The sequence below is a fragment of the Canis aureus genome, chromosome 8 (assembly GCF_053574225.1).
Source record: "Canis aureus isolate CA01 chromosome 8, VMU_Caureus_v.1.0, whole genome shotgun sequence".
Classification (NCBI taxonomy): domain Eukaryota; kingdom Metazoa; phylum Chordata; class Mammalia; order Carnivora; family Canidae; genus Canis; species Canis aureus.
This window is the reverse complement of record NC_135618.1, coordinates 36836633-36860833: the sequence shown is the minus strand read 5'-3', so window position 1 is coordinate 36860833 and position 24201 is coordinate 36836633. Positions and strand designations below refer to the sequence as shown.

At 41.7% G+C, this 24201-nt stretch overlaps 1 protein-coding gene and 1 long non-coding RNA gene across 11 annotated transcripts in view; one reads left to right on the top strand and one right to left on the bottom strand.

Annotated features, from left to right (window-relative positions):
* Positions 1-22457, top strand: part of LOC144318693 (uncharacterized) — a 39467-nt gene extending 17010 nt beyond the window's left edge. Inside the window, exons 4-6 of the long non-coding RNA XR_013384752.1 lie at positions 12815-12884; positions 20522-20584; positions 22174-22457. This is a non-coding gene — a long non-coding RNA (uncharacterized LOC144318693). The remainder of the gene's footprint in view (positions 1-12814; positions 12885-20521; positions 20585-22173) is intronic.
* LOC144318692 (uncharacterized) overlaps positions 20103-24201 on the bottom strand; it is a 31459-nt gene continuing 27360 nt past the window's right edge. For 3 of the 10 annotated variants that reach the window (XR_013384750.1, XR_013384747.1, XR_013384746.1), the window contains 2 exons: positions 23667-23899; positions 20106-22875 (listed from right to left, as the gene is read on the bottom strand). Coding sequence is in view for 1 of the 10 variants with exons in the window: in XM_077905861.1 (XP_077761987.1) it covers positions 23785-23899; positions 24006-24095 (205 nt within the window). In the remaining 9 variants the exon portion in view is untranslated. Of the gene's footprint in view, positions 23900-24005; positions 24096-24201 lie in introns of all 10 variants that reach the window. The other 7 variants (XR_013384743.1, XR_013384744.1, XR_013384749.1 and 4 more) reach the window with 5 other exon arrangements.

The window sequence follows — 24201 nt, the reverse complement described above, 5'->3', positions numbered from 1 at the left end:
TCAGCGAAGAGGGAGAGTTTGACTTCTTCTTTGCCAATTTGAATGCCTTTTATGTCTTTTTGTTGTCTAATTGCTGAGGCTAGGACTTCTAGTACTATGTTGAATAGCAGTGGTGAGAGTGGACATCCCTGTCTTGTTCCTGATGTTAGGGGAAAGGCTCCCAGTGTTTCCCCATTGAGAATGATATTTGCTGTGGGCTTTTCATAGATGGCTTTTAAGATGTTGAGGAATGTTCCCTCTATCCCTACACTCTGAAGAGTTTTGATCAGGAATGGATGCTGTATTTTGTCAAATGCTTTCTCTGCGTCTATTGAGAGGATCATATGGTTCTTGGTTTTTCTCTTGCTGATATGATGAATCACACTGATTGTTTTACAAGTGTTGAACCAGCCTTGCATGCCGGGGATAAATCCCACTTGGTTATGGTGAATAATCTTCCTAATGTATGGTTGTATCCTATTAGCTAGTATCTTGTTGAGAATTTTTGCATCCATGTTCATCAGGGATATTGGTCTATAATTCTCCTTTTTGGTGGGGTCTTTGTCTGGTTTTGGAATTAAGGTGATGCTTGGATGCCAGTTTATTCACACAGAAAGAGGAGCAAGATTAGCACAATAGCCACTGTCATAAAGCATTCTCCCACACTGACCTGACATTGTGGTTGCCTTGGAACAGAACAGAGTAACAAGGTAGACTCTAGCATCACAAATTTGGATCCCAATCCTGGTTCTCCTTCTTAGTATATATGTGCATTAAACAAGTCATTCTAGCCATTAGCCTCAATTTCCTCACCCATCACCTCTGGATAATAATTTTTCTTATAGGACCATTGTGAGGATTGAATGAGATCACCTATGTAACACACCTTGTACTGTGCCTAGCACATATTAGGTATTTAATAAATTTTAGCCATTGTAATTATTCCCAGGCTGGGGATCTGAATTCCTTGGATAGCTGAGGAGCAATGATGGGTGCTGGGAGTGTTTGCACACTAATCTTTGTGTATGGGTTAAATGACATGTTTCAAACATGAATTTATTAGTTTTTAATACAGATTTTAAATAAAGTACCAACTCATTTGAAAATTCTAGTTGCTTTTTCCTGTATTTCCTCAGTTGGTAGAGGAGGAAAACAACTACCACTCTCCCTCTATGTGTTTGCAGAGAGGAGTCTATAAATTAATTTTTTTAAATTTTAGAAATGGTTCTCCCTACTTCAAAAAGCCTACTATTAGAATCTGGCAGAGAGGAAACAGACTTTTCAAAAGTGGTAAATTTCCTACTCTGGAGTTGTTTAAGTATAGACTGGAAGATATCTGAGGTCACCTTGTAAAGGACTTTTGATGGTCAACAGACAATGGATTTGCTGACCATTAAAGACTCTTCTGACCCCTTTGATTCTTACCATTCTCCCAAGAGGGAGGCAAACTAGACTCTATTGCTCATATATACAGATGAGGAAATGGATAACAAGAACTTGATGAAATTTTACAGTCAGATGTGTAGCCTGAACTGAAGCTCAGACTTGCTGACTCCTGGTCCTATGTTTGTTTACTTTCTTTTTGCTGAATTCTATGTTTCTACTAATGCAGCCTAAGACTATTATCTTTTGCAACAACTTTATCATATTGTTGCTTCACACGGAGTTTCTTTCAGAAACCGACTCAAATCTCACTCATTGTGTGATTGAGAAATTGATTTTTTACAACCCTAGGCATATTTTCATTATATACATCATTGTGTTTTGTGTCACTTGTTTACAGTTTACATCTCCTACTAATAGGTAAGCTCCTTGGAGGCAAGTACTATTTTTTATGCATCTTCATATCTCTAGTGAATTTGATAGTTCTTGGCATTTCAAAGATGAGACTATAGGTGAAGTTGAGGAATGCTATGACTCCCACCCCACAGAAAAGTGACTTCTTTTTATCCAGAACAAATAATGGGCATAGAGTTCTGGAAGGAAGTACTGGAAAACTAAGAGTGGTTGGGTGAACTTTCTGCAGGGTACAGGTCTCATTTGCTTGAGACTGACCAGGGAGTATGTGCATTCATAAGGAGGAAGACCCCCTCATGGACATGGTATACAGGCCAGAAAGTACCACATACAGCCAGTGTCATCCAGTCATTGATTGTTCTCCTTACTGATGAACATAAGCATTCTGTGGAGTTGAACAAGGCCATTATTGGGAGATGCAGTGCAAAGGTCAAGATATAACTAAGTAATAGCTACTACATTGGTCCCATATCAACTCCAATGACCATGGAGCAAATAACATCCCAGAGGGAAATAAATCTCTCCTGCATGGCCTACTAGGCCTAGGACCTATGATCTTACACTGACAGTGATTTACACTGGCAGATCCCGGGGGTATAACTCAATAGAATATTCTAAAAGGATAATGACATTAGGAATCACCAAAATGGCACCTGGGTCTCCCTGGCTGCATCTACTTCTGGAATATAGATTCAGTCAGAGAAAAGCAAATACCATATGATTTCATTCATATGTGGAATTTAAAAAACAAAATAAATGAACATAGGAGAGAAAAGAGGCAAACCAAAAAACAGACTCTTAGCTGTATAGAACAAACTGATGGTTACCAGAGGGGAGGTGAGTGGGGGGATGGGGGAAATAGGTAATGGGGATTAAAGAATGCACTTGCAATAAGCACCAGGTGTTGTATGTAAGTAATGAATCACTAAGTTCTAACCTGAAATTAATATTACACTGTATGTTAACTAACTGGAATTTAAATAAAAGCTTGGGGGAAAATAGATTTAGTAGCATGAAGATTAACAGAAGAGTCTACTACCTGTGAGAGTTGCAACTTGGGACAACCTGATTGAGAATTATCCTGGGAGGATCTAATGCAAGACAGTGAGAATGCATCACCACTCCACATCTCATGATTTCAGAAGTTTCCTTCCTATACAGCAAGGGACTTTTTCTACTTCCATAAATATCCATGGCATTTTGCTTATACCTGGGACCATTACCGTGGTGAGAATCCTGCACCAAAGTTTTCCCATTCCCATGGTCATGCAATAGTTGGACCACTTCCTTTGCACCAACATCATGGTAAAAATGGCTTCTCAATGCCCACATGGGAGAGTATTGGGACCACAGCAGGGGAAAGGTAATGGGCAAAGATGCAATCAGGTAAGCCATCAACAACAGGTGAGATAGCAACCCAGCTTATTCTCCACCTGTCCTTTAGGGCAGCAGTCCTGATTCCACAGTTGCTAAGACAGGGTTGGGGGAATAAAAAGAAAAGGGCATGGGAAGGGATATCTGGATTGGGTACCCAAATCACAGTTGTTCAGCACCAGAAAACTTCCTGTCCTCAGTCTCCTAGGTTCCTAACAGATGGCTGAGAACAGATGGATTGTTGCTGGGAATGGCTCTATTTAGGATATTTATAGTATTGGAAAGCAATCCAGTTAGCACACCAGTTGGAGTGAACACTAGGCTTAAGCAATTTGTCTTTGTGTTCACTTCTCTTCATTCTTCTGCTCTCATCCTCTGTGGGTAATAAGAAACACGAAATAGCTATCAGATTAGGTTTGGAGATTGTCTTAGTTTGCTCTGGCTGCTATAACAAAATGCCACTGATCAGGTGATTTACATAACAGAAATTTATTTTCTCATGGTTCTGGAGGTTGGAAAGTCCAAGATCAAGGTTCTGGCAGGATTCAGCTTCTGGTGAGAGCTCTCTTCCTGGCTTGCAGACAGTAGTCTTCTGGCTGTATTCTCACAAGGGATATAGAGACAGAGATAGATTTAGTATCTCTTTTTATAATGGCACAGTTCCATTGGATCAGGGGCTCCATCCTTGTAACCTCATTTAACTTTAAGTACCTCCTTTAAAGGAATTCTATCCCCAATACATGTGAATGACCCTCTCATGACCATCTTTTTCTCAGGAAGCCCACAACAATACAACAGACTATAAATCTAGGTCTGAGGGAGAGATCCTGGGCCTTAGATGTTGGGGTTTTTCAACCTTATTAATTTCTAAAGAACCAACCTCTTCCTAGTGATATTAAGATATAGACTCTACCAGCAGAACCTTGGCTTTCAGCTCTACCCACTATCTCAGCATTCATCAATTGGGAGAACATTTGGCTTTCCACAGGTGTGATCTTAACCCTTGTGATTACAGCATTGCTAGTAGGTGGAAACTTGGCTGATGTCCTGATCCACATGTCAGCTCTCTGCCAGAATGCATTACAACACACCCTAGGTCATAGGCTATTGTTGGTGCTAGAGGCAGCAAACCAACTTCCTCTCCAGGAGGCCAGCCTACCCATCAGTTAAAGGGTTGCTATCATCAGTTAAGTCAGCTATCTTCCAAGAAAAATTGATAAAGAACCATCATATAAAGGGCTAGTTTCCAAGATCTATAAAGAACTTATTCAATTCAACAGCAAAGAAACAAACAATCCAATCATGAAATGGGCAAAAGACATGAACAGAAATCTCACAGAAGAAGACATAGACATGGCCAACACGCACATGAGAAAATGCTCTGCATCACTTGCCATCAGGGAAATACAAATCCAAACCACAATGAGATACCACCTCACACCAGTGAGAATGGGGAAAATTAACAAGGCAGGAAACCACAAATGTTGGAGAGGATGCGGAGAAAAGGGAACCCTCTTGCACTGTTGGTGGGAATGTGAACTGGTGCAGCCACTCTGGAAAACTGTGTGGAGGTTCCTCAAAGAGTTAAAAATAGACCTGCCCTATGACCCAGCAATTGCACTGTTGGGGATTTACCCCAAAGATACAGATGCAATGAAATGCCAGGACACCTGCACCCCGATGTTTCTAGCAGCAATGTTCACAATAACCAAACTGTGGAAGGAGACTTGGTGTCCATCGAAAGATGAATGGATAAAGAAGATGTGGTTTATGTATACAATGGAATATTACTCAGCCATTAGAAACGACAAATACCCACCATTTGCTTCAACGTGGATGGAACTGGAGGGTATTATGCTGAGTGAAGTAAGTCAATCGGAGAAGGACAAACATTATATGTTCTTATTCATTTGGGGAATATAAATAATAGTGAAAGGGAATAGAAGGGAAGGGAGAAGAAATGGGTAGGAAATATTAGAAAGGGAGACAGAACATAAAGACTGCTAACTCTGGGAAACGAACTATGGGTGGTGGAAGGGGAGGAGGGCGGGGGGTGGGGGTGAATGGGTGACGGGCACTGAGGGGGGCACTTGACGGGATGAGCACAGGGTGTTATTCTGTATGTTGGCAAATTGAACACCAATAAAAAATAAATTTATTATTAAAAAAAAAGAACCATCATAACCAAGACACGTCTTGGTTAAGTTATTGAGTTCTTCAGGCACCAGAAAGAAAACTTTATCAACTAACTTAAAATGTGTGGGTTGATGAAGGGGTAGTGAGTACTCACTGGCCTCAAATATTCCCACAATAATATTTGATGTCAGAGCACAATAGAGCAATGCCTACTATCTAAGGCTAAGTTTTTCTGGAAGTAGTTGATATGAGAGTAATTTATTTGGGAGTGGAATCCAGGAAGGAGGAATAAAAGATGAAAGAATCAAGCAGGGAGAAAAGGGAGGAACACTACAAAAATATATTAAGTTGGTTATTGCTAGAGGCAATTGGATGCTCAGTCCCTTGGGAGTGTCTTAGAAGTCTTATGAAATGTGTTTCTAGACCACCCAGAGAAGGAAAGTGCAAAGACCGTGGTCCTTTGACATCCCAGAGATGAGATTAACTCCTCTGCATGTGTAGGTTGTCAATACTTTAGTGGAAGCCTATATCTATGAAGCCCCATATAAGGAGCCAGAAATGCATCACACATGCCTGAAGCAAGGTACTACAACTCCATGAAGGTGATTGAAACTTATGCAGATGGCTTGTTGCAGTTGTGGCTGAAGTTAAAAAGTAAGGCAGTGAAAATTTGAAATAGTGCTAAGAGGTTTTGTCTACACCTACAGAGTTCTGATGAAAAGAAAGTATTAACCTGTCATATCATACTCTGCTGAGAAATTTTGCAAGTAAAAAGGAACAGGCAGACATTCTCATATGTGAGGGGACTCTGTCTGTAGCAGCCACAACATAACTTAAATAAAACTTTTCAGCTGCAAAATCAGCCAACAACAACAACAGTAACAAAAAGTAAATGAAAAGCCATAGGAGCAGAAATATCTCAATATGCAATGGCATATTTTTTTTCTAAAAAGAACTGATATAAAATTTTAAGAAAATGAGTGAGCCAAGAACTCTATGTCTAACAAGCTATAGATCAAGTATAAAAGCAATAGTCAGGCATTTTCATACCTGTGGGAAAACAGAAGACCACAACTTCAAGCCCTTCTTGGTAAGCAAAACCAAAACAAAGGAGGAGATGAACTGGAGAATTCAGTGTTAGAGAAGCTGTAGTAAAAGTACTCATCATGAGCATTGTGTTAATTTAAACATAAAAGTTTAGTTCTAAAAAAAAAAGGTTTAGTTCTACTATAAAATGAAGTGATATTAAAATTTTTGAGCAAATGAAAATAACAAAGTCTAGAGGTGAAAGTATTGGAAGAGTGTTAAATGTTTAGTTTTCATGCCTCTAATATTGAAGCATGAGCTTAAACACATAAGTCCAGCTCCTATTTTCCATCATCTTTCATTCTTAACCCAATTCTTTGCTTTCCTTTGAGGCACATCAGATGGATTTGTATATTCTATTATCAATTCTTTTCCTTCCATTCTTTATTAAACCTACTCCACTCAAGCTTTTGCTACCAAGCAAGGTACTGCCTCTGCTCTGGGTATGACTGACATGTTGAATCTCATGGTCACTCACAGAGCACACCCTACTTAACCAAACTGGCTGTATTAGACACAGTTGATCACTTTTTCCTCTTTCCAGACTCTTGAACTCTCTTGTGTTCTCCCTCATGCATCTCTCCCTCTTTGGTCTTCATTACTCATTGCTACTTTTCTCTGCAGCCTCTGGAATGCCCAGGGCTCAGCCCTTGGACTCTTTCCTTTCCCTTTCCACACTTATCTCATAAAGATCTCATCCAGTTTATTGACTTTAAATATTAACTACATTTCAACCTCCAAAACTTTCATGTCCACCTGCCTTCTCAACATTTCCTACTAGAAATCCAATAGGAATCTTAATTTAACATGTCCAAAACTGAGATCATAATCCTCCTCCAGAACCCTTCAGCTTTCTCATTTCAGTCAATGGCAACTCTATATTTGTAATTTCTCAGGTCAAAATGCTAGGATTATTCTTGAATCCTTCCCTCTCCCAGCCATACTCTACATACAGTCCATGAAGAAATCTGTTTAGTTAAAAAAAAAAAAAAAAGCTTTAAAACAGAGCCTAAATTCAATAACTTCTGACCACCCTCTCCTGCTGCTACCCTATTCTGAGCCATCATCTCTCGCCTAAATCACTGCAATAGCCTCCAAGCTACATTCTCAGCAAAGCAGCCAAATTATTTTAAAATAGAAGTAAAATCATTTGTCTGCTTAAAAGCTTTCAATGTCTCCTCATTGCTTCAAAATAAAGGCAGAAGTCTTTATCATGCTCTGTAAAGCCTTAAGCCACGGATCTGCAAACTACTGTCTGAGGGCCAAATGTGACCTTTGCTTATTTTTTGTACAGTAGCCTGGGAGCTAAGAATGATTTTTACATTTTCAAATGAGTGGGGGGGAAAAAAAACAAAGAAGGACATGTAGTGACACATGAAAATTATGCAAAATTCAAATTTCAGCATCCATAAATAACCTTTTATTGGAACACAGCCATGCATATTCGTTTATGCATTGTCTCTGGCTGCTTTCACCACTACAACAGCAGGGTTGAGTAGTAGCAGTGAGACCATATGGCCCACAAAGCCTAAAATATTTACTAACTGGCCCTTTACAGAACAAGTTTGCCAACTGCTGCTTTAAACAATCTGCTCACTCCTGACGATATCTCTTATAACTTGCTCCTCAACCCCCTCTGCCTTTGCTCCCTTTTCTCCAGACTGGTCTCCTTCAGTATGTCAGTAATTTTTCCTTAGGAGCTTTGTATGAATCTTTCCCACCACAACACTGTCCCCCAGATAGCCACAAGGCTAACATCTTCATCCCTTTATTCAGTTAATTTGTGAGCTCCATATAAAATGAAAACGTGGGACCCCATGTTCAAAAATTATTAAGAATCCGACACGTTAACAGCAGAGCATTAAAGCAAGCACGTAGGTAATGCACCTAAGAAACTGGCTGACCACCCCATTTCAAACAGTGACTTCTCCCCTGGAAGCCTCCAGCCCCTGTTCCTTCCATTTTTTTTATAACACTTTTCAGCATCCAGCATACTGTATAGTTCATGTATTTATTATATTTATTATTTAATATCTGCCTTCCTGGCTAAAATGTAAGCTCCATGATGGACAGGGATCTTTCTCTCATTTTTGTATTCTAATACATTGAATTGTGCCTGAAATCTAGTAGGTGCTCAGTAAGTAAGTATATAAATTTTATTGAAAAAGTGTATGAAATTCAGCAATTTTCATATTATTATTTTAAACTCAAGTAAAATAAAATACTTTGTTATTATAAAGAGCATTTCTACTTGTGATTTACAAAATTATTCTGTCTCTTCTTTCATTTGTACAAATAATGGCTAATAAATACATGACACTAATAAGTACTAAGAAATATAGTTGATGGAGATAACCTTCTAGGGAACTGCTGTTTTTATTTTGTAACTTTGTAGTATTTTTAACTCCTAATTTATGTACATGTATTATTTCCGCCAAAGCTAAGGTTGATCTTTAAAAAGATAAAGGGTAAGAATTGAAAAAAGTTGTGTGAGTCCTCAGATTGAAAATGACATTGTCAAAGGGAAAAAAATAAAACCATACCTAAACAGAAAAGTAAATATAAACTAAAATAGTGAAGCTGCAGAACTTCATTGAAGAGAAATGTAAATCTTGGTAAGAAAGGGGAAAGAAATAACAATGATTAAATTGACATATACTTCAATGAATCCTTTTCTTATCTTCAAAAACCATAGCATAAAGCTCTTCAGAGCAAAGCATTCTTCATTAGTAGAGATATGATTTAGGGAGTAAAAACAGGCAAAATGGGAAAAGTAGCCTTCATCCAGGACTCTGTCCTATTGATTTTATTTCGGTCTGGTATGCTTATTTGTGCAAAACTTTGTAAGCACTGAGGGATCTTCGTCTAGCCAGGTCTGCATGTTCCCAGTTGCTCTCACTGTTGATTTATACTATCTAGGTAGAATTTTCTTGACTTCTGCTAAAATAAGAAAGTGTGATGTTTATCTGCAATACACCTACTAACTCTAATCCTTTTATTACTGTAGTTGGTATTTGTCGTTTGTGGTCATCCAACATCTTTGTACACTATACCTACAGTTTGATAATTTCTTCCTTGTGAATCCCACTTTTCCAAGTAGAAGTAAGAAACTTATATTTCCTGTCTCCCACACAGCTAGTGAGCAGGCCTGTGACCCACAATCTGCCAATCAGTGGGAGTCTTGCATTACAAAGTAAGCAACATGAGAAGTGGCCTTATGTGAGAGAATCCACCTTCCAAGAAGTGCAATGGCGAATGTGACTTATTCTTCCAGGGCAGCACTGGTAAGCTGCTGACGTCCAGTACTGAGTGTCATTGGTTGTAGACAGACACTGTGCTATCTCAACTAGAGCTGCTCCCACAGTAGAAAGGCACTGTTTCTCTCAGTCTCTCAGTCTTCCAGAGATTCTGTGGGTCAAAACATATCTTTAATAAGCTCCATTAGCCTGAGTATAATTTATTACTAAAAACTAAGAACTCTGACCATGTATAAAAAGCCTACAGGGGCACCTGGGTGGCTCAGCAGTTGAGCACCTGCCTTTGGCTCAGGTCATGGTCCCAGGATCCTAGGATCGAGTCCTATATCAGGCTCCCCGCAGGAAGCCTGCTTCTCCTTCTTCCTATGTCTCTGCCTCTGTCTCTCTGTCTCTCATGAATAAATAAATATTTTTTTTTTAAAAAAAGGCCTACAGCTAACATTATACTCAATGGTAAAAAGCTGAAAGCTTTCCCTGTATGATCAGGAATAAGGCAAGGATTCCTCCTTTTGCCGCTTCTACTTGACATAATACTGGAAGTCCTAGCCAGAGACATTAGGCAAGACAAAGAAGTAAACATCTTCACAGCAAAAAAAACAATCAGCACAATGAAAAGGCAACCTACATAATGGAAGAAAAAAAAATACTTGCAAACCATAAATTGAGGGTTGATATCCAAAATATATAAAGAACTCCTATAACTCAATAACAAAAAACCCTCCAAAAAATCCAACTTAAAAATAGGCAAAAATGTTCAAAGAAATCATCTAAAGGTACATGACCAAAAGGTAGATGAAAAGATGCTCCACAACACCAATCATCAGGGAAGTGCAAATCAAAACCATATTGAGATACCACCTCACACCTGTTAGAGTGGCTATCAGTAAGACACAAGAACAAGTGTTGACAAGAATGTGGAGAAAAGAAAAATGCTTGTGCACTGTTGGTAGGAATGTACATTGGCTCAGCCACAGTGGAAAACAGTAAGGAAGTTCATAAAAAAATTAAAAATAGAACCACTGGCAATTTCATTTCTGGGTCTGTATCCAAAGGAAATGAACATAGGATATTGAAAAGACATCTGCACTCCATGTTATTGCAGCATTATTCACAGTATACAAGATAATGGAAACAAAAATGTCTGTCAACAGATGAATGGATGAAGATGTGACATCTATGTGTCTACATCTATCTATCTGTCTATATATGGTACACAATATACACAAATACTCACAGGCACACATGCAATGGAAAATTATTTAGCCATGAAAAAGAAGGAATCCTGCCATTTGTAACATGGATGGATCTTGAGGACATTATGCTAAGTGAACGAAGTCACAAAAAGACAAATACTTAATGATTTCATTTATACAAGGTACCTAAAGTAGCCAAACTCTTCGAAACAGAAATTAGAATGGTGGATACCAGGGGCTGGGGGTGAGGGAAAAGGGGCAGCTGCTGTTCAATGTGTATAGACTTTCAGTTTTTCAAGATGAAAGTTCTAGAGATCTGTGGCATAATAATGTGATTACAGTTATCCCTAATGAACCGTACACTTAAAATTGATTAAGATGTGGGACACTTGGGTATCTCAGTCAGTTAAGAGTCTTCCTTTGGCTCAGGTCATTGTCCCTGGGTCCTGGGATCAAGCCCCAGGTGGGGCTCCCTACTTCTCCCTCTCCCTCTGCAACTACTCACTGTTTATGTTTCCTCTCTGTGTGTGTCAAATGAATAAATAAAATCTTTTTAAAAAAATGGTTAAGGTAGAAAATTTTATGTTATGTGCTCTAAAAAAAACAAAATTAAGAACCCTGATTAATACAACCTCTAGTTTTTAAAAGTTACTTAAGTTCATATTTTAACTTTATTTTGGATAATAAAGCTTTATTTGTTTGGGTTTAGTTCATGAACACTTTCTAAACAAGTTCTCTGATCATCAGGCAGACTAAAGATGAGTATGTCTCATACTCATTGAACAAGTGACACACAGAGGCGATGGGGACAAGCTGTCACTCACCAAGACATCTGTGGGATCTCATAGCCAGACTAGATGTTGGAGATGCCAGTGATTACCATGGCAGTAACCATCAACTTGGGCTTGTTGATCTGCTTGGCTTCCTATTCATAAGCTTCACATGTTTCTTATATACAAATAGGAGAAAGTCTATGAGTATCAACTCTGAGTTGACTTCCATGACTACTCTTTGAATTAAATTAACCTTTCCCATTTTTCATTCTTCAGTATCCTTACTGGAATAGGATCCTCCATCTCCAACTGAGATCATAACAAGCTAGGTTTTCAGTGATTTTTCATAGGAGACTAGCTGTGGGCTTTCCAGTCAAAATGATATGGAATATGGATCCCCTGTACCAGGAAAGTGAAGAAATGCTTGTCCTGAGGAGAGGTTCCATGAGAGCCGGAGTACTCCCATTCCTCCCAATGCAGGAATTTGATGACTGAGGCAATGAAGTTCTGCAGTTCTCAGAAGTGGAAACCATGGCAGAGAAGTTGAGGGAAACGCAAAGAAGACATGCCTTGGTGGTCCCAGTACCTTGTAGTAAAATCTGTAGGAAGTCATATCAAAAAACAGTCTAAACTTCTAGACACCAAAAGCCAGAAGAGTTTTTCAGGTGGCTGTTTCTGAGGGAAAAAAAGCAAAGATTTGTTGGTCAGAACAAAAGATCATTCATTTCAACATTAGTTATAAGGATTGAGAAGGCAGGAAAAGTCTGATGCAGTCTCTCATACTGGTTTTCTTCATTCTCATTGTTATTGTGAGAGTGGTTGGAGTAGGTGGCCTGGGATTGGTATGTTTCAATGTCTCTACAGTTGCAATTACTCCCCTTGGAGTGAAGTCCCTAAGGACACCAAGTGTGTCATCAATGCCAGCTTTATGTGGTTTCCAAGTGGAAGATTGTTTTCATCTGAGTCTACAAGTACTTGGACTTTGCTAAATTTCCTTGGCAACTGAACTAATTGACAACCACCTCTTGAAAGCCATCCATTCCTCTTAATTTTAGAGTCACCACTCTGCTGGAAATAATAAGAAAGCTTGGAACTGAACTGTGTTCTGCTTTGTTGGCCTATTTGGAATTGCAGCCTAGAGCCTACTCTGGAAGGTTTTGCTCAAACTGTTCTTGAAGGTTAAAGGATTTTGATCCTTTCACTATTTACTCATTTTCAGGTCATTGAAAGCTTCCCGGAGTAACATACTGCATTCACAGACAGTGATCTCATCTTGTATCCCACTTCAGGTGAGTACAGAGGCAGGGGTTGATAACCTCAGGGTTGAAGTGCCTCAGGCCTGACCAGTACTAGGCCCAGGTGGTGAAGTAGTGTCAGCTGGTAGGCAGAACCTTTTACTGGAAGAATGAGAAACTATTGCAGGAAAGCTGCCCAGAGGACCATAAGTAGCTTCAGAAAACACAGATTTCCGGATAACTTTCCTGTTTAAGTCTCAAAGGGAGGGGGAAGATCTGCATGAGAACCTTGTGTACTGTGGCAAACCCATAATTAGCAGGCAATTCAGGGAGATATCTCTTAGAGGTGGCTCTGTCCCTCCAAGGGAAAATGAAAGAACCTTAGAAATCAATGTCATAAGCCTGAAATGAAAACTTATAGTTAGTAAACTGTGATTTAGATGTATTCTAGCCTCTTCTACATGTTAACAATAGCAATTACTAATGCTTACTCAGCACTTTTATATACCAAGCACTGCTCTGAGTAATTTACTAAATTCATTTATTAATCCTCACCAAAACCCTATGAGGTAAGTCCTATTATTACTTCCATTTTATCCATTTGGAAATTAAACGCAGAAAGGATAATGGTGGAAGTCTACCCAGCACTTAAAGCTAGCTCCCGGGGATCCCTGGGTGGTGCAGAGGTTTGGCGCCTGCCTTTGGCCCAGGGCGCGATCCTGGAGACCAGGGATCGAATCCCACGTCGGGCTCCCGGTGCATGGAGCCTGCTTCTCCCTCTGCCTATGTCTCTGCCTCTCTCTCTCTCTCTCTCCCCCTCCCACCATGTGTGACTATCATAAATAAATAAAAATTAAAAAAATAAAAATAAAAAGCTAGCTCCCTAAGGAGAATCTCACCTGGGGAAATTCGCCATCTACTAGCAGTCAAGAGTCCTGGCTTCTGCTGCGGATTCCTCCACAAACTCCGTATCTCCTAGGATGAGTCCTACGGCTTACCTCTTAGTTAACTGGTCTGTGAGCTGGGGTGTTAATGCCTTTCCTGTCCACCTCTCAGGGAAGAGCTGTTTTAAAGACCCAGTAAGATGAAGATTTGAAAACGCTTTAACAGCGCTGAAGGCAACATGTGTATGGCTTCTCCATATTATTTTTCATTGTTAACATTCATTTTTAAGACCAGTTGGTTTCAGCTTTGGGATTTTTAGGTCCATGATCCCAATCTTGTAAATTTGGTTAAGGAATTTCAAACTCTCTAAAAAGATTAATTAATGACCTTTGTTTGAAGTAGAAGGACAAAGGGCCATTCTGAATTTCCAAATTATGAAGACAAAGACAAATAATATGGTGATCCATCGCAAGAATGCATACCTATGCCAACTGCAAACAAAATAAGCAGATATTTTTTTAAAAATATTTTATTTATTCATGAGAGACACACACACACAGAGGCAGAGACACAGGCAGAGAGAGAAACAGGCCCCATGCCGGGAGTCCGACGTGGGACTCGATCCGGGACTCCAGGACCACACCCTGAGCCGAAGCAGAGGCCCAACCACTAAGCCACCCAGACCTCCCCACAAGAAGCAGATCTTAAAGCGACATGGAGAATAATAGAACTAGAGGAAGAGCAGACTTTGTAAACTAGTGCTTCACTTATAGTAGGAAAATTTTATTGTTTTACTCCATGAGTCTTTTTAATACTCTCTATAGACTCCCAACCTACTGAGGCTGATAAAGCTTCATGGTTTCTTCTGGAAGCCCACTCCCCTATTCTCCCATTCATGAGATCATTAAGGTACCATAGCCTTGAGGCTTTCGAAGGAAGGGAGGATGCAGGGCAGTCCCCTATCACTGGGGAGGAGACTATGTCCCTGTACTTTTGCCAAAGATAATCATCTCAGGTAATTTGTTTGAAACTTTTAAAGGGGCAAAACAATAAGAGGGAGAGAGTGTCTCACAGACACAGAGTTGTGATGATTCTTGCCGGTGAGGATAGTAAGATTGGTCATCCTGCTTCAGTAGTAGACACCACCCCATCAAACCTACCTTCTAAGACTCTCCTCCTCTCTCATGACTTATCAGATTCTTCTTTTTTGTGATTGCCTCTAAAGTAAATGTTGACCTTGGTAGTGCTCACAAAGCTCAAACCAATTTAAGAGCCCCATTGTTGGCCAGGAAACGATACTATCTTGATTTTACTTTATGAGAAAAGATTGGCCTCAAGCCCAGGAACCACACCTTTAAGCTCCATTACAGAGTACGTTACATAATTCAAAATGGTTTATGTAGTGGGTTATGCTCTGTTTGATAGTGAAGCACTATTTCACACTTTCTTTGATGGGCAGAAGCATTGACTACATTTGTATTCATTCATTGTTTGCAGTCATTATTTGCATTCATTCAATGTAAGAAGAAAGGTCCCTCCTTAAGCAAAGGCATAGAGGCATGTAGCCTATTCTGTCATTTTGCCCCCAAATTCATTATTACTTCTTTTACTCCTCTTTATTTCCCTGTTCCTATTCTTCCTACTTTCTCCTAGACTTCTTTTGTTGAAGTGGCCCTAGCTTTGTTTCTCTCTGCTCAGGCTCTATCCCACAGTCTTGGCTGCCCCCAGCATAGCAGACCTGCCCACCAGACCCTGAGCCTAATGAGTGCCCCTCCCCAGGTGGGTTTTTCACCTAGTCCAGCACTCTTCCCATTGTCATTTCTGTAAATGGTTCCAAATTTCTCCTGGTTACTGAGGCTTACAGCACAGTAGTCTCTCTGACTTATCCCTTCCTCTACTCTCCACAACCCATTGATCACCAAGATATAGTGCTCTTCCCCTTTGGTGCCAGAGTGTCTCCTCTTCTCGGTACCCTCCATTCCATTATCCACTACCACTGCTCTCAGAGTTTATCATCTGTAACACTGTACTGTGGCCTCACATTTCATTTCCTTTTAAATCTGGTCAGTATATGGCCCCAAGTCCCTAGTGGTGGTGGTGGTGGTGGTGATAGGGATTTTAATGGCTCCTCATTGCCGCATAGAGACAGTCCTTTCTCCTTCATCAGTGGGAATATGGGACAAGTGTGGAACATTAAAAAATGGCCACAGTGATTTTGAGCTCTTTGTACTGGGAGACAGAGATTCTTCCCCCACCCTTTGAATCTGAGCTGGCCTTGTGATTTGCTTCGATTAACTGAATGCAGCTGGAGTGACACTGGTGATTTCCGGGCCTTGTCCCGAACAGTCCATGACGCTTTGGCTCTCACAGTCTTAGAATACCAAGATTGCCACGTGAGCAGGGCTAGATAGAGGAAATGTGAGAAACATGTGGCTAGTCATGCTCACGGCCCTAGCTGACAGCCGGGCAACTCCCAGAAGCCCATCTCCTTAACTGCCTCTGACCATAGATGCATGAGGGAGCCCAGCCAAGACCAATAGAAAAAGTACCCAGTTCAACCTAGGTCAAACTGCTGACCCATAGAGTAGTGAACCAATTGCTGCTGGCATCTTTAAATTTAAATTTCATTTTTTGAAATTTTAGTAAAAAACATATAGAATTTATCCTCTTTACCATTTTTAAGGGTATAGTTTAATAGTGTTTACTCTAATCCCATTGTTATGTAACAAATCTTTAGAACTTTTTCATCTTGCCAACAATTGGCTTATTTCACTCAGCATAATGTCCTCAAAGTTCACCCACGTTGTAGCAAGTGAAATTGTGGCTGTTTTAAAGGCATTATATTTTGAGGTGGTTTATTATGTAGCTAAAGTTAACATAAAAAGGGTGGTCTCAAAGAATCAGATTCATTTAGTCTGGGAGAAGGACTTGAAATCAGGTGAAAATACCAGTTAGGATGTTAGTTGGAGGAAAAAAAGCCAGGGGAAAGACTTCAGAGCCAAACCACAAGCCATATAGGGAAGCTTAGGGCCTGGGGTAAGGCCCCTGGGTTCCCTAAATTGCTCTTCAGAATGACATCAATGGAACGTTAAGTTCATGATGAATAGGAGTTCTTTGACTGATGATGTTGAAGAAATGCTATGTATGAGAAACTGCTCTTGGAAAATCCTTATTATCATTATATTAAGAGTCATGAGAGGGACACCTGGGTGGCTCAGTGGTTGAGCGTCTGCCTTGGCTCAGGTTGTGATCCTGGGGTCCTGGGATCGAGTCCTGCACTGAGTTCCCTGCAGGGAGCCTGCTTCTCCCTCTGCCTATCTCTGCCTCTCTCTCTGTGTCTCTCATGAATAAATAAACAAAATCTTAAAAAAAAAAGTTGTGAGAAACCCTCTATGCTTATTCTGGCATTCCTTAAATGTGTTAATTTATGGAATTACCCCCCAAGTTTGAAACTTATGACGTTGCATTATCGTCCTACAGAACACATAATGAAGGGGCTAAGTGCAAACAGTGTTTCCCAAATCATTAAGCCATAGTATCCTTTTGTCATACGTATTTATTGATATCTTAGAGTCTATATTTCAAGAAACATTGCAGCTCTGTTCCATAGAAATATATTAAGAACCACATATGTAACTCTAATTTTTTAATAGCTACCTTCAGAAGAGTAAAATGGAACTGTTGAAATTAAATGTTTTATCTAATCTATCTATACTATTATCATTTCATCATGGGACTGCTCTACTCACTTATATAATTTATACATAAGTTATTGAGATTTTTTTCCCCTAGTGAGTCTTCAAAATCTGAGGTGTATTTCATACTTAAATACCCATCTCCATTTGGACTAGCCAGATTTCAAGTGTTCAGTAACCAGCTGTGACTAGTGGCTACTGTATTGGACAATCCGGCTCTAGAGAGCCTGGCAGAGAGCTCAGATATGGCTTTTTGTTACAGGCTTCCCATAGGTTTGCTTTGATTGGTTGCAGTTAGGTCCTCCCTTTCTTCTGAGGGATGCTATTGGGAGCATCCATATATAAAATAGGCCTGTGTTTATTATAAGACTGTTCATCCTAACATTATACAGTGTTAGAGTTCTCTTTATAAATATCATGGGAGAAGTATATTTCTGCTCCTAGAATCTAAATTGTTTTGCTGTGTTCTTTTTTTCTGACTTTCTGGACAGTATAAATTGTGTAACTCACTTCCTATCTTTCATTAGCTACCAAAAGTATAGAATCAAATCTGTGGCCCACACATAGCATGAATATAGGATAGCATTTCCCCAAATGTGTTAAGTCTATTACTAGCTTACAAAATGCTAGTGTTATTTAGAACCCATTTTGTGAAATGCTTCAGCTGAAGGAAGTGGCCACCTATTGAGATCCAAATGATAACTCTGATAGGGAGGTAAAAAAAAAAAAAAAAAAAAAAGAGTGGAGTGAGGACCTAGAGACAGCAGTATAAGAATGGAACAAATGTCAGTGAGGAGACTTTGGTCTGGGCATCTGGTCCCACAGTCTTGCCTGATCAGTTCTGGGCACTTGGAAATTTTGACCAGAAGGTTTTTATTTATTTTTATTTTTATTTTATTTTTTGTATATGTTTTTATTGGAGTTCGATTTGCCAACATATAGCATATCACCCAGTGCTCATCCCGTCAAGTGCCCCCCTCAGTGCCCGTCACCCAGTCACCCCAACCCCCCGCACACCTCCCCTTCCACTACCCCTTGTTCCTTTCCCAGAGTTAGGAGTCTCTCATGTTCCATCACCCTCACTGATATTTTCACTCATTTTCTCTCCTTTCCCCTTTAATCCCTTTCACTATTTTTTATATTCCCCAAATGAATGAGACCATATAGTTTTTATTTATTTTTTTTAAAGATTTATTTATTTATTTTATGATAGACAGAGAGAGAGAGAGAGAGAGAGAGAGGCAGAGACACAGGAGGAGGGAGAAGCAGGCTCCATGCCGGGTGCCCGACGCGGGACTCGATCCCGGGACTCCAGGATCGCGCCCTGGGCCAAAGGCAGGCGCCAAACGGTTGAGCCACCCAGGGATCCTCCCATATAGTTTTTAAACCCTGCCCCATGTTGCTGAGAATAGTGGTGACTGCCCCTGGCTACACGGTGGTGGCCCACATGGGCTAGCGCCCAGGGCCCAGAGAGTCCTTAGAGCCGCAGTGGCAGGCAGTGGTGCCAGTAAGGGTCTGTACTTCCCTGGTGAGTTTCCTGGGCAGAGCCTGACGCTCCCTCCAACCGGCTGAAGGTGCGCTATTTCCCTTGAATTCCGGCCAGCGTTTGTCTTGCTTGACGGCTCAGGCCACTTCAGGGATGTTGGATGCTCGCGCAGAGGTCCTGAAAAACTCTTAACAGCCTTTGGCAATAGATCACCCAGCCAGCGTCTGGAGGAAGGGCGCAGGTAGCTGCGAGAATTGTTTAGTGCACAAGGCATTGGTCACCGACACCTCCAATTCACGGAGTGTCACTTTACAGTTAGTCACCTCGTTACGGGGACAGGGATGGGGATTTCCTTGCTGGGCGCACCCCACCCTGTCGCCTTCTATCCCAAGCTGCCTTGCCCACAGGCCAGCTTCCTGCGGCCACTTCATCTCCATAAGCGGAGATTTCGGCGCCTCGGCCGAGCCCTCAGCTCAACGTTCCACCACCCTTGAAGACACTCCTTGAAGGGGTTGGGGAGAGGGCCCCCGCCACCCGCAGGATGGGGCCTGTAGAAGGGGCGGAGGGGAGGGAACGGAGCGCGGAGCCACAATGCGCTCTCCTGGCGGCCGCTAGGGGGCGGGGCGGACAGGGCCCGGGGGGCGGGGCGGGGGCGGGGCGGACAGGGCCCGGGGGCGGGGCGGGGGCGGGGCGGACAGGGCCCGGGGCCGGGGCGGGGGCGGGGCGGACAGGGCCCAGGGGGTGGGGCGGGGCGGACAGGGCCCGGGGGGCGGGGCGGGGGCGGGGCGGACAGGGCCCGGGGGCGGGGCGGGGCGGGGGCGGGGCGGACAGGGCCCGGGGGGCGGGGCGGGGGCGGGGCGGGGGCGGGGCGGACAGGGCCCGGGGGGCGGGGCGGGGCGGGGGCGGGGCGGACAGGGCCCGGGGGGCGGGGCGGGGGCGGGGCGGGGGCGGGGCGGACAGGGCCCGGGGGCGGGGCGGGGCGGGGCGGGGCGGACAGGGCCCGGGGGCGGGGCGCTGGCTCCGCAGGGGAGGGCGCGGAGAGGTGTCTGGACTGTGCGGGCTCCGCGGTGGGGGCCTGTGCACCAGGGCTCCGGGGTCTGGGTGCGCTGCGCAGAAGTCGGGAGAGGGCGGCGGCGTCCGTGTGGCGCCCCGGGCCTGCGGCGCCAGCTCCCCAGGTCGGGTGCGGTCCGGGGCAGCCGTGTGCGCTGGGAGCGGGGGCGGCCTCGGGCTGCGGTTGGGGCGAGGGAAGGCGCGGCCGGCCGGGCTCTGGCCTGCGGACAGCGCCCGTCTAAGGATTGGCGGGAGGGAGCGTGGAGCCCAGGGCTGGGGAACCCCGAGGGCGCGGGGCGGTATGCGCCGAGCGCCGGGCTCTGTGATGCCAGGTCTGACCTACAATTCTGAATCCCTTCACGGAATCATCAACCAAACCCAGACATTGGAGAGTGAAAGGGACGTTGGAATTATTTCACTTTGGGAATATTGATTTTTGATTGCTTTGCTATACAAATAAACTTATTAAATACTTCCAATGAAACTTTTCAAAAATATATTTTCTAAAAAAATAATATACGTCTGCAGAGTAAATCGAAATTTAAAAATGTAATCATTTTTGTTATACATTGCAGACACTGTGGAAAATAGCATGGAGATTCCTCAAAAAATTAACACTAGAACTACCCTATGAACAGGTAATCATACTACTGGATATTTACTCCCCAAAATACAAAGACACTAATTCAAACGGATACATGCACCTCTGTGTTTATAGCAACATTATTTACAATAACCCCATTATGGAGGCACCTCAAACGTCCATCAATTGATGGAATAGATAAAGAAGATGTGATGTTTATATACAATAGAATATTATTTAGCTATAAAAAAGAGTGAAATCTTGCCATTTACAATGACGTAGATGGAGCTGGAGAGTATTATGCTAACTGAAATAAGTCAATCAGAGAAAACCAAATATATGATTTCACTCATATGTGGAATTTAAGAAACAAAACAAAAGAGCAAAGGAAAAGAGAGAGTGAAATAAAACAAGAAATAAACTCTTAACTATAGAAGACAAACTGAAGGTTTGTCTCACCAGAGGGGAGGTGAGTAGGGGAATGGGTGAAATAGGGGATGGGGATTAAAGAGTACACATATGATGAAAAGAAAAGAAAAGAAAATGATTTTAATAAAATGAACAATAATCTAACTATTCTTGCTATATACTGATAAGTTTCAATCAGTTTCTCATCCATATTTCTAATTCAGTATCACTGACATTTTCTGAAGAATGGAGTTTTTCAATAGGGTTTTATTATTTTTAGTTTTTTTTCATAATATTTCCTGAAATCCTCAAAGTCGCTCTTCATAGTTAATTATTTTGAAAATGCTGATACCTTCTGTATGAGTTTACTAGGGCTGCCATAACAAAATGTTATAAACTGGGCAGCTTAAACAACAGAATTTTATTGTCTCAAAGTTCTGGAGGCTAGAAGTCCAAGATCAAGGTATCCGCTGGATTGGCTTCTTCTGAGGCCTCTCTCTTTGGCTTGTAGAGAGCCATCTTCTCCCTGTGTCTTCACATAGTCCCCTCTGTGTGTGTCTCAGTCCTAATATCCTCTTTCGTAAGGATACCAGTCATACTGGACTAGTCATGAGGGCCCACTCTAATGATTTTGTTTTACCAATTACCTCTTCACAGTTATCGGCCAGTTATTCTATGTATCTAAAAATATTTGAAAATTTCACTCTTTTTATTTTGTACAACAGAATGTTGCAGTTTGTTTTGGACACATCAATGAGTTATTTGTGGCCTACACTCAATCCCCAGGGCATTTCTATTTTGTATGTTGTTTTTCTTTTAATTTAGAAAAAAATATTGTTTTCACGTAATGTACTCCATTAATATTGGACTTTATTATTATCATCAAAAGTTATTTTCAATGTTGAGCTTTTTCACTGAATTTACAATAGCACTTACAATAATGTCAGATGTTTCATGTTTGACAAAATGTGCCACCTGAGCCTTACTTTTAATTTATGAACTGGGTGAAAGAAATTCACCCATTTTTGCAGTTAACTTATCTGATTTTCTATCTGAAGCATCTGATCACTTTGATATCAATTTGATCTTACTTAAAAACTTGTGAATTAGTTCTGTAAATAGAGTTTCACTTTTATATGTGTACAAACACATACGGAACAAGAATAGAGAAAACGGAAAAATTAATTTGGCACAGCTGTTACTAGATTCACCTAAATGTAAATTTATGCTTTACAGGGTGATATGAAAAACACCTTTGACAACTACCTTTACTAAGTCGTTCTCTTGAGGTAAAAATTCCCTTAAAATAATTAGTACTTTTGATGTAGATGCTGGTGCTTGTTCAGCAGATCTGTGTCTTTTGGTTTTCATGCAGTGTCAGACAGTTCCATGGCAGAGAGTAAATGCCAACTACTATCTTTATGCAAGTTATACATTCATCTGAACCTTCTTGGAAAATAGATATTGAATACTTAATTTTTCATTAAATAGGCATTTAAGTTTATTTTTCATATCTCATTACTGACAAAAGCATTTACTTGCAAAATAAAATATGTTTTCAAACAGTAAAATAAGTAAGTGGCTATAGATTTATGCCACACAAAAAGTGGCAAAGCCTGTAGCGAAAGCATTTGGACTATTCTACAAGCTCCGTGGTAGGAATGCTTGGCTTCTGTTTCCCTATCATATTCCACATACCCCTAACCTAAAATTTCCCACATTTCCCACTGATCCCACTACTGGCGGCCTGAGGACTGTGCACTTCGCAGGCTATGTAAAGTTTCAGCCGTGGCACAAGGGGGGGTCACCAGCATCTTCCAACCAATCCTGGAGAACAGACTGATAGCTGAGCCTTGCCATGTCCACCCAAGCAAATGTCAATCCATCAGTGATCATCCTGCCAGTGGTCACTGCAAGAGGCTATAATTTACACTTTGTCTGAAAGGGCCAGGAAAGGAAATAATTGGTTATCACTAGTGAACATTTAGATGTAACCACGTGTTAAAAATAAGAACTCTTGTGTACAAAACACAGCAGAAAGTCAAAGTATAAAGTGGAAGTCTATAAAGCCCATTCCAGATCATTTCATTCCAACCAGTGACAAAAACATTCTTATAAAATTGAAACACCAGCAAAATCAGTAAGTGAATGGGAGGCTGGAACCACAGTTAACAGGCAGGACCACCTTAAGCAGACCCAGATGACTACACATCCTGCTTCCCCTTACTATTCTTATGGCTTTGTCAAAAGAGCCTAATCCTCAGCACCCCCAACCCAGAACTAGTTAGTGTGGAAGCACGTCCTTGCTTGGGAGCTGCATTCTTCCTCAGCTTCTTCAGCTTGGAACCTGGCCTGAGGACAGACAGAGGCCACGCTGTTCTGAGGATGGTGGGAACAAGACTCCCACCCCCTTTCTTTTCTTTTTTTTTTTTTTATAAATTTATTTTTTATTGGTGTTCAATTTGCCCACATACAGAATAACCCCCAGTGCTCATCCCATCAAGTGCCCCCCTCAGTGCCCGTCACCCAGTCACCCCCCACCCCCCGCCCTCCTCCCCTTCCACCACCCCTAGTTCATTTCCCAGAGTTAGGAGTCTTCCATGTTCTGTCTCCCTTTCTGATATTTCCCTCTCATTTTCTCTCCTTTCCCCTTTATTCCCTTTCAGTATTTTACATATTCCCCAAATGAATGAGACCATATAATGTTTGTCCTTCTCCGATTGACTTACTTCACTCAGCATGATACCCTCCAGCTCCATCCACGTCGAGGCAAATGGTGGGTGTTCGTCATTTCTAATGGCTGAGGAATATTCCATTGTATACACAGACCACATCTTCTTTATCCATTCATCTTTTGATGGACAACAAGGCTCCTTCCACAGTTTGGCTATTGTGGACATGGCTGTTATAAACATCGGGGAGCCCCTTTCTTTTAATTTTCTTGATGCCTTCCCTGTGGGAACTGAAAGGAACGTTTGGGTGTGGTGTGGCAGTAAAGATGATAAGGAGGTTACTTTTTTATTAAGGGAACTAATTTTGGAATCAGAGCTGATAGTGTTTATTCTTACCCTCGAGGGTGTGGAAGTGGAATGCTCAGACTATCCTGACACCAGGCTCTGTCCTCAAACAACCAGTACAGCTTGTGTGGGGTTTGAGCCCTGGAGTTAGGAGATGTAAACCTGATGAGGGAAGAGTTCCTCAAGGAGGTAAGGAAGTAAATTAAGTGTTCTGAGTCCAGCCACTCTTCTAGGTCCTTTTGTAAGA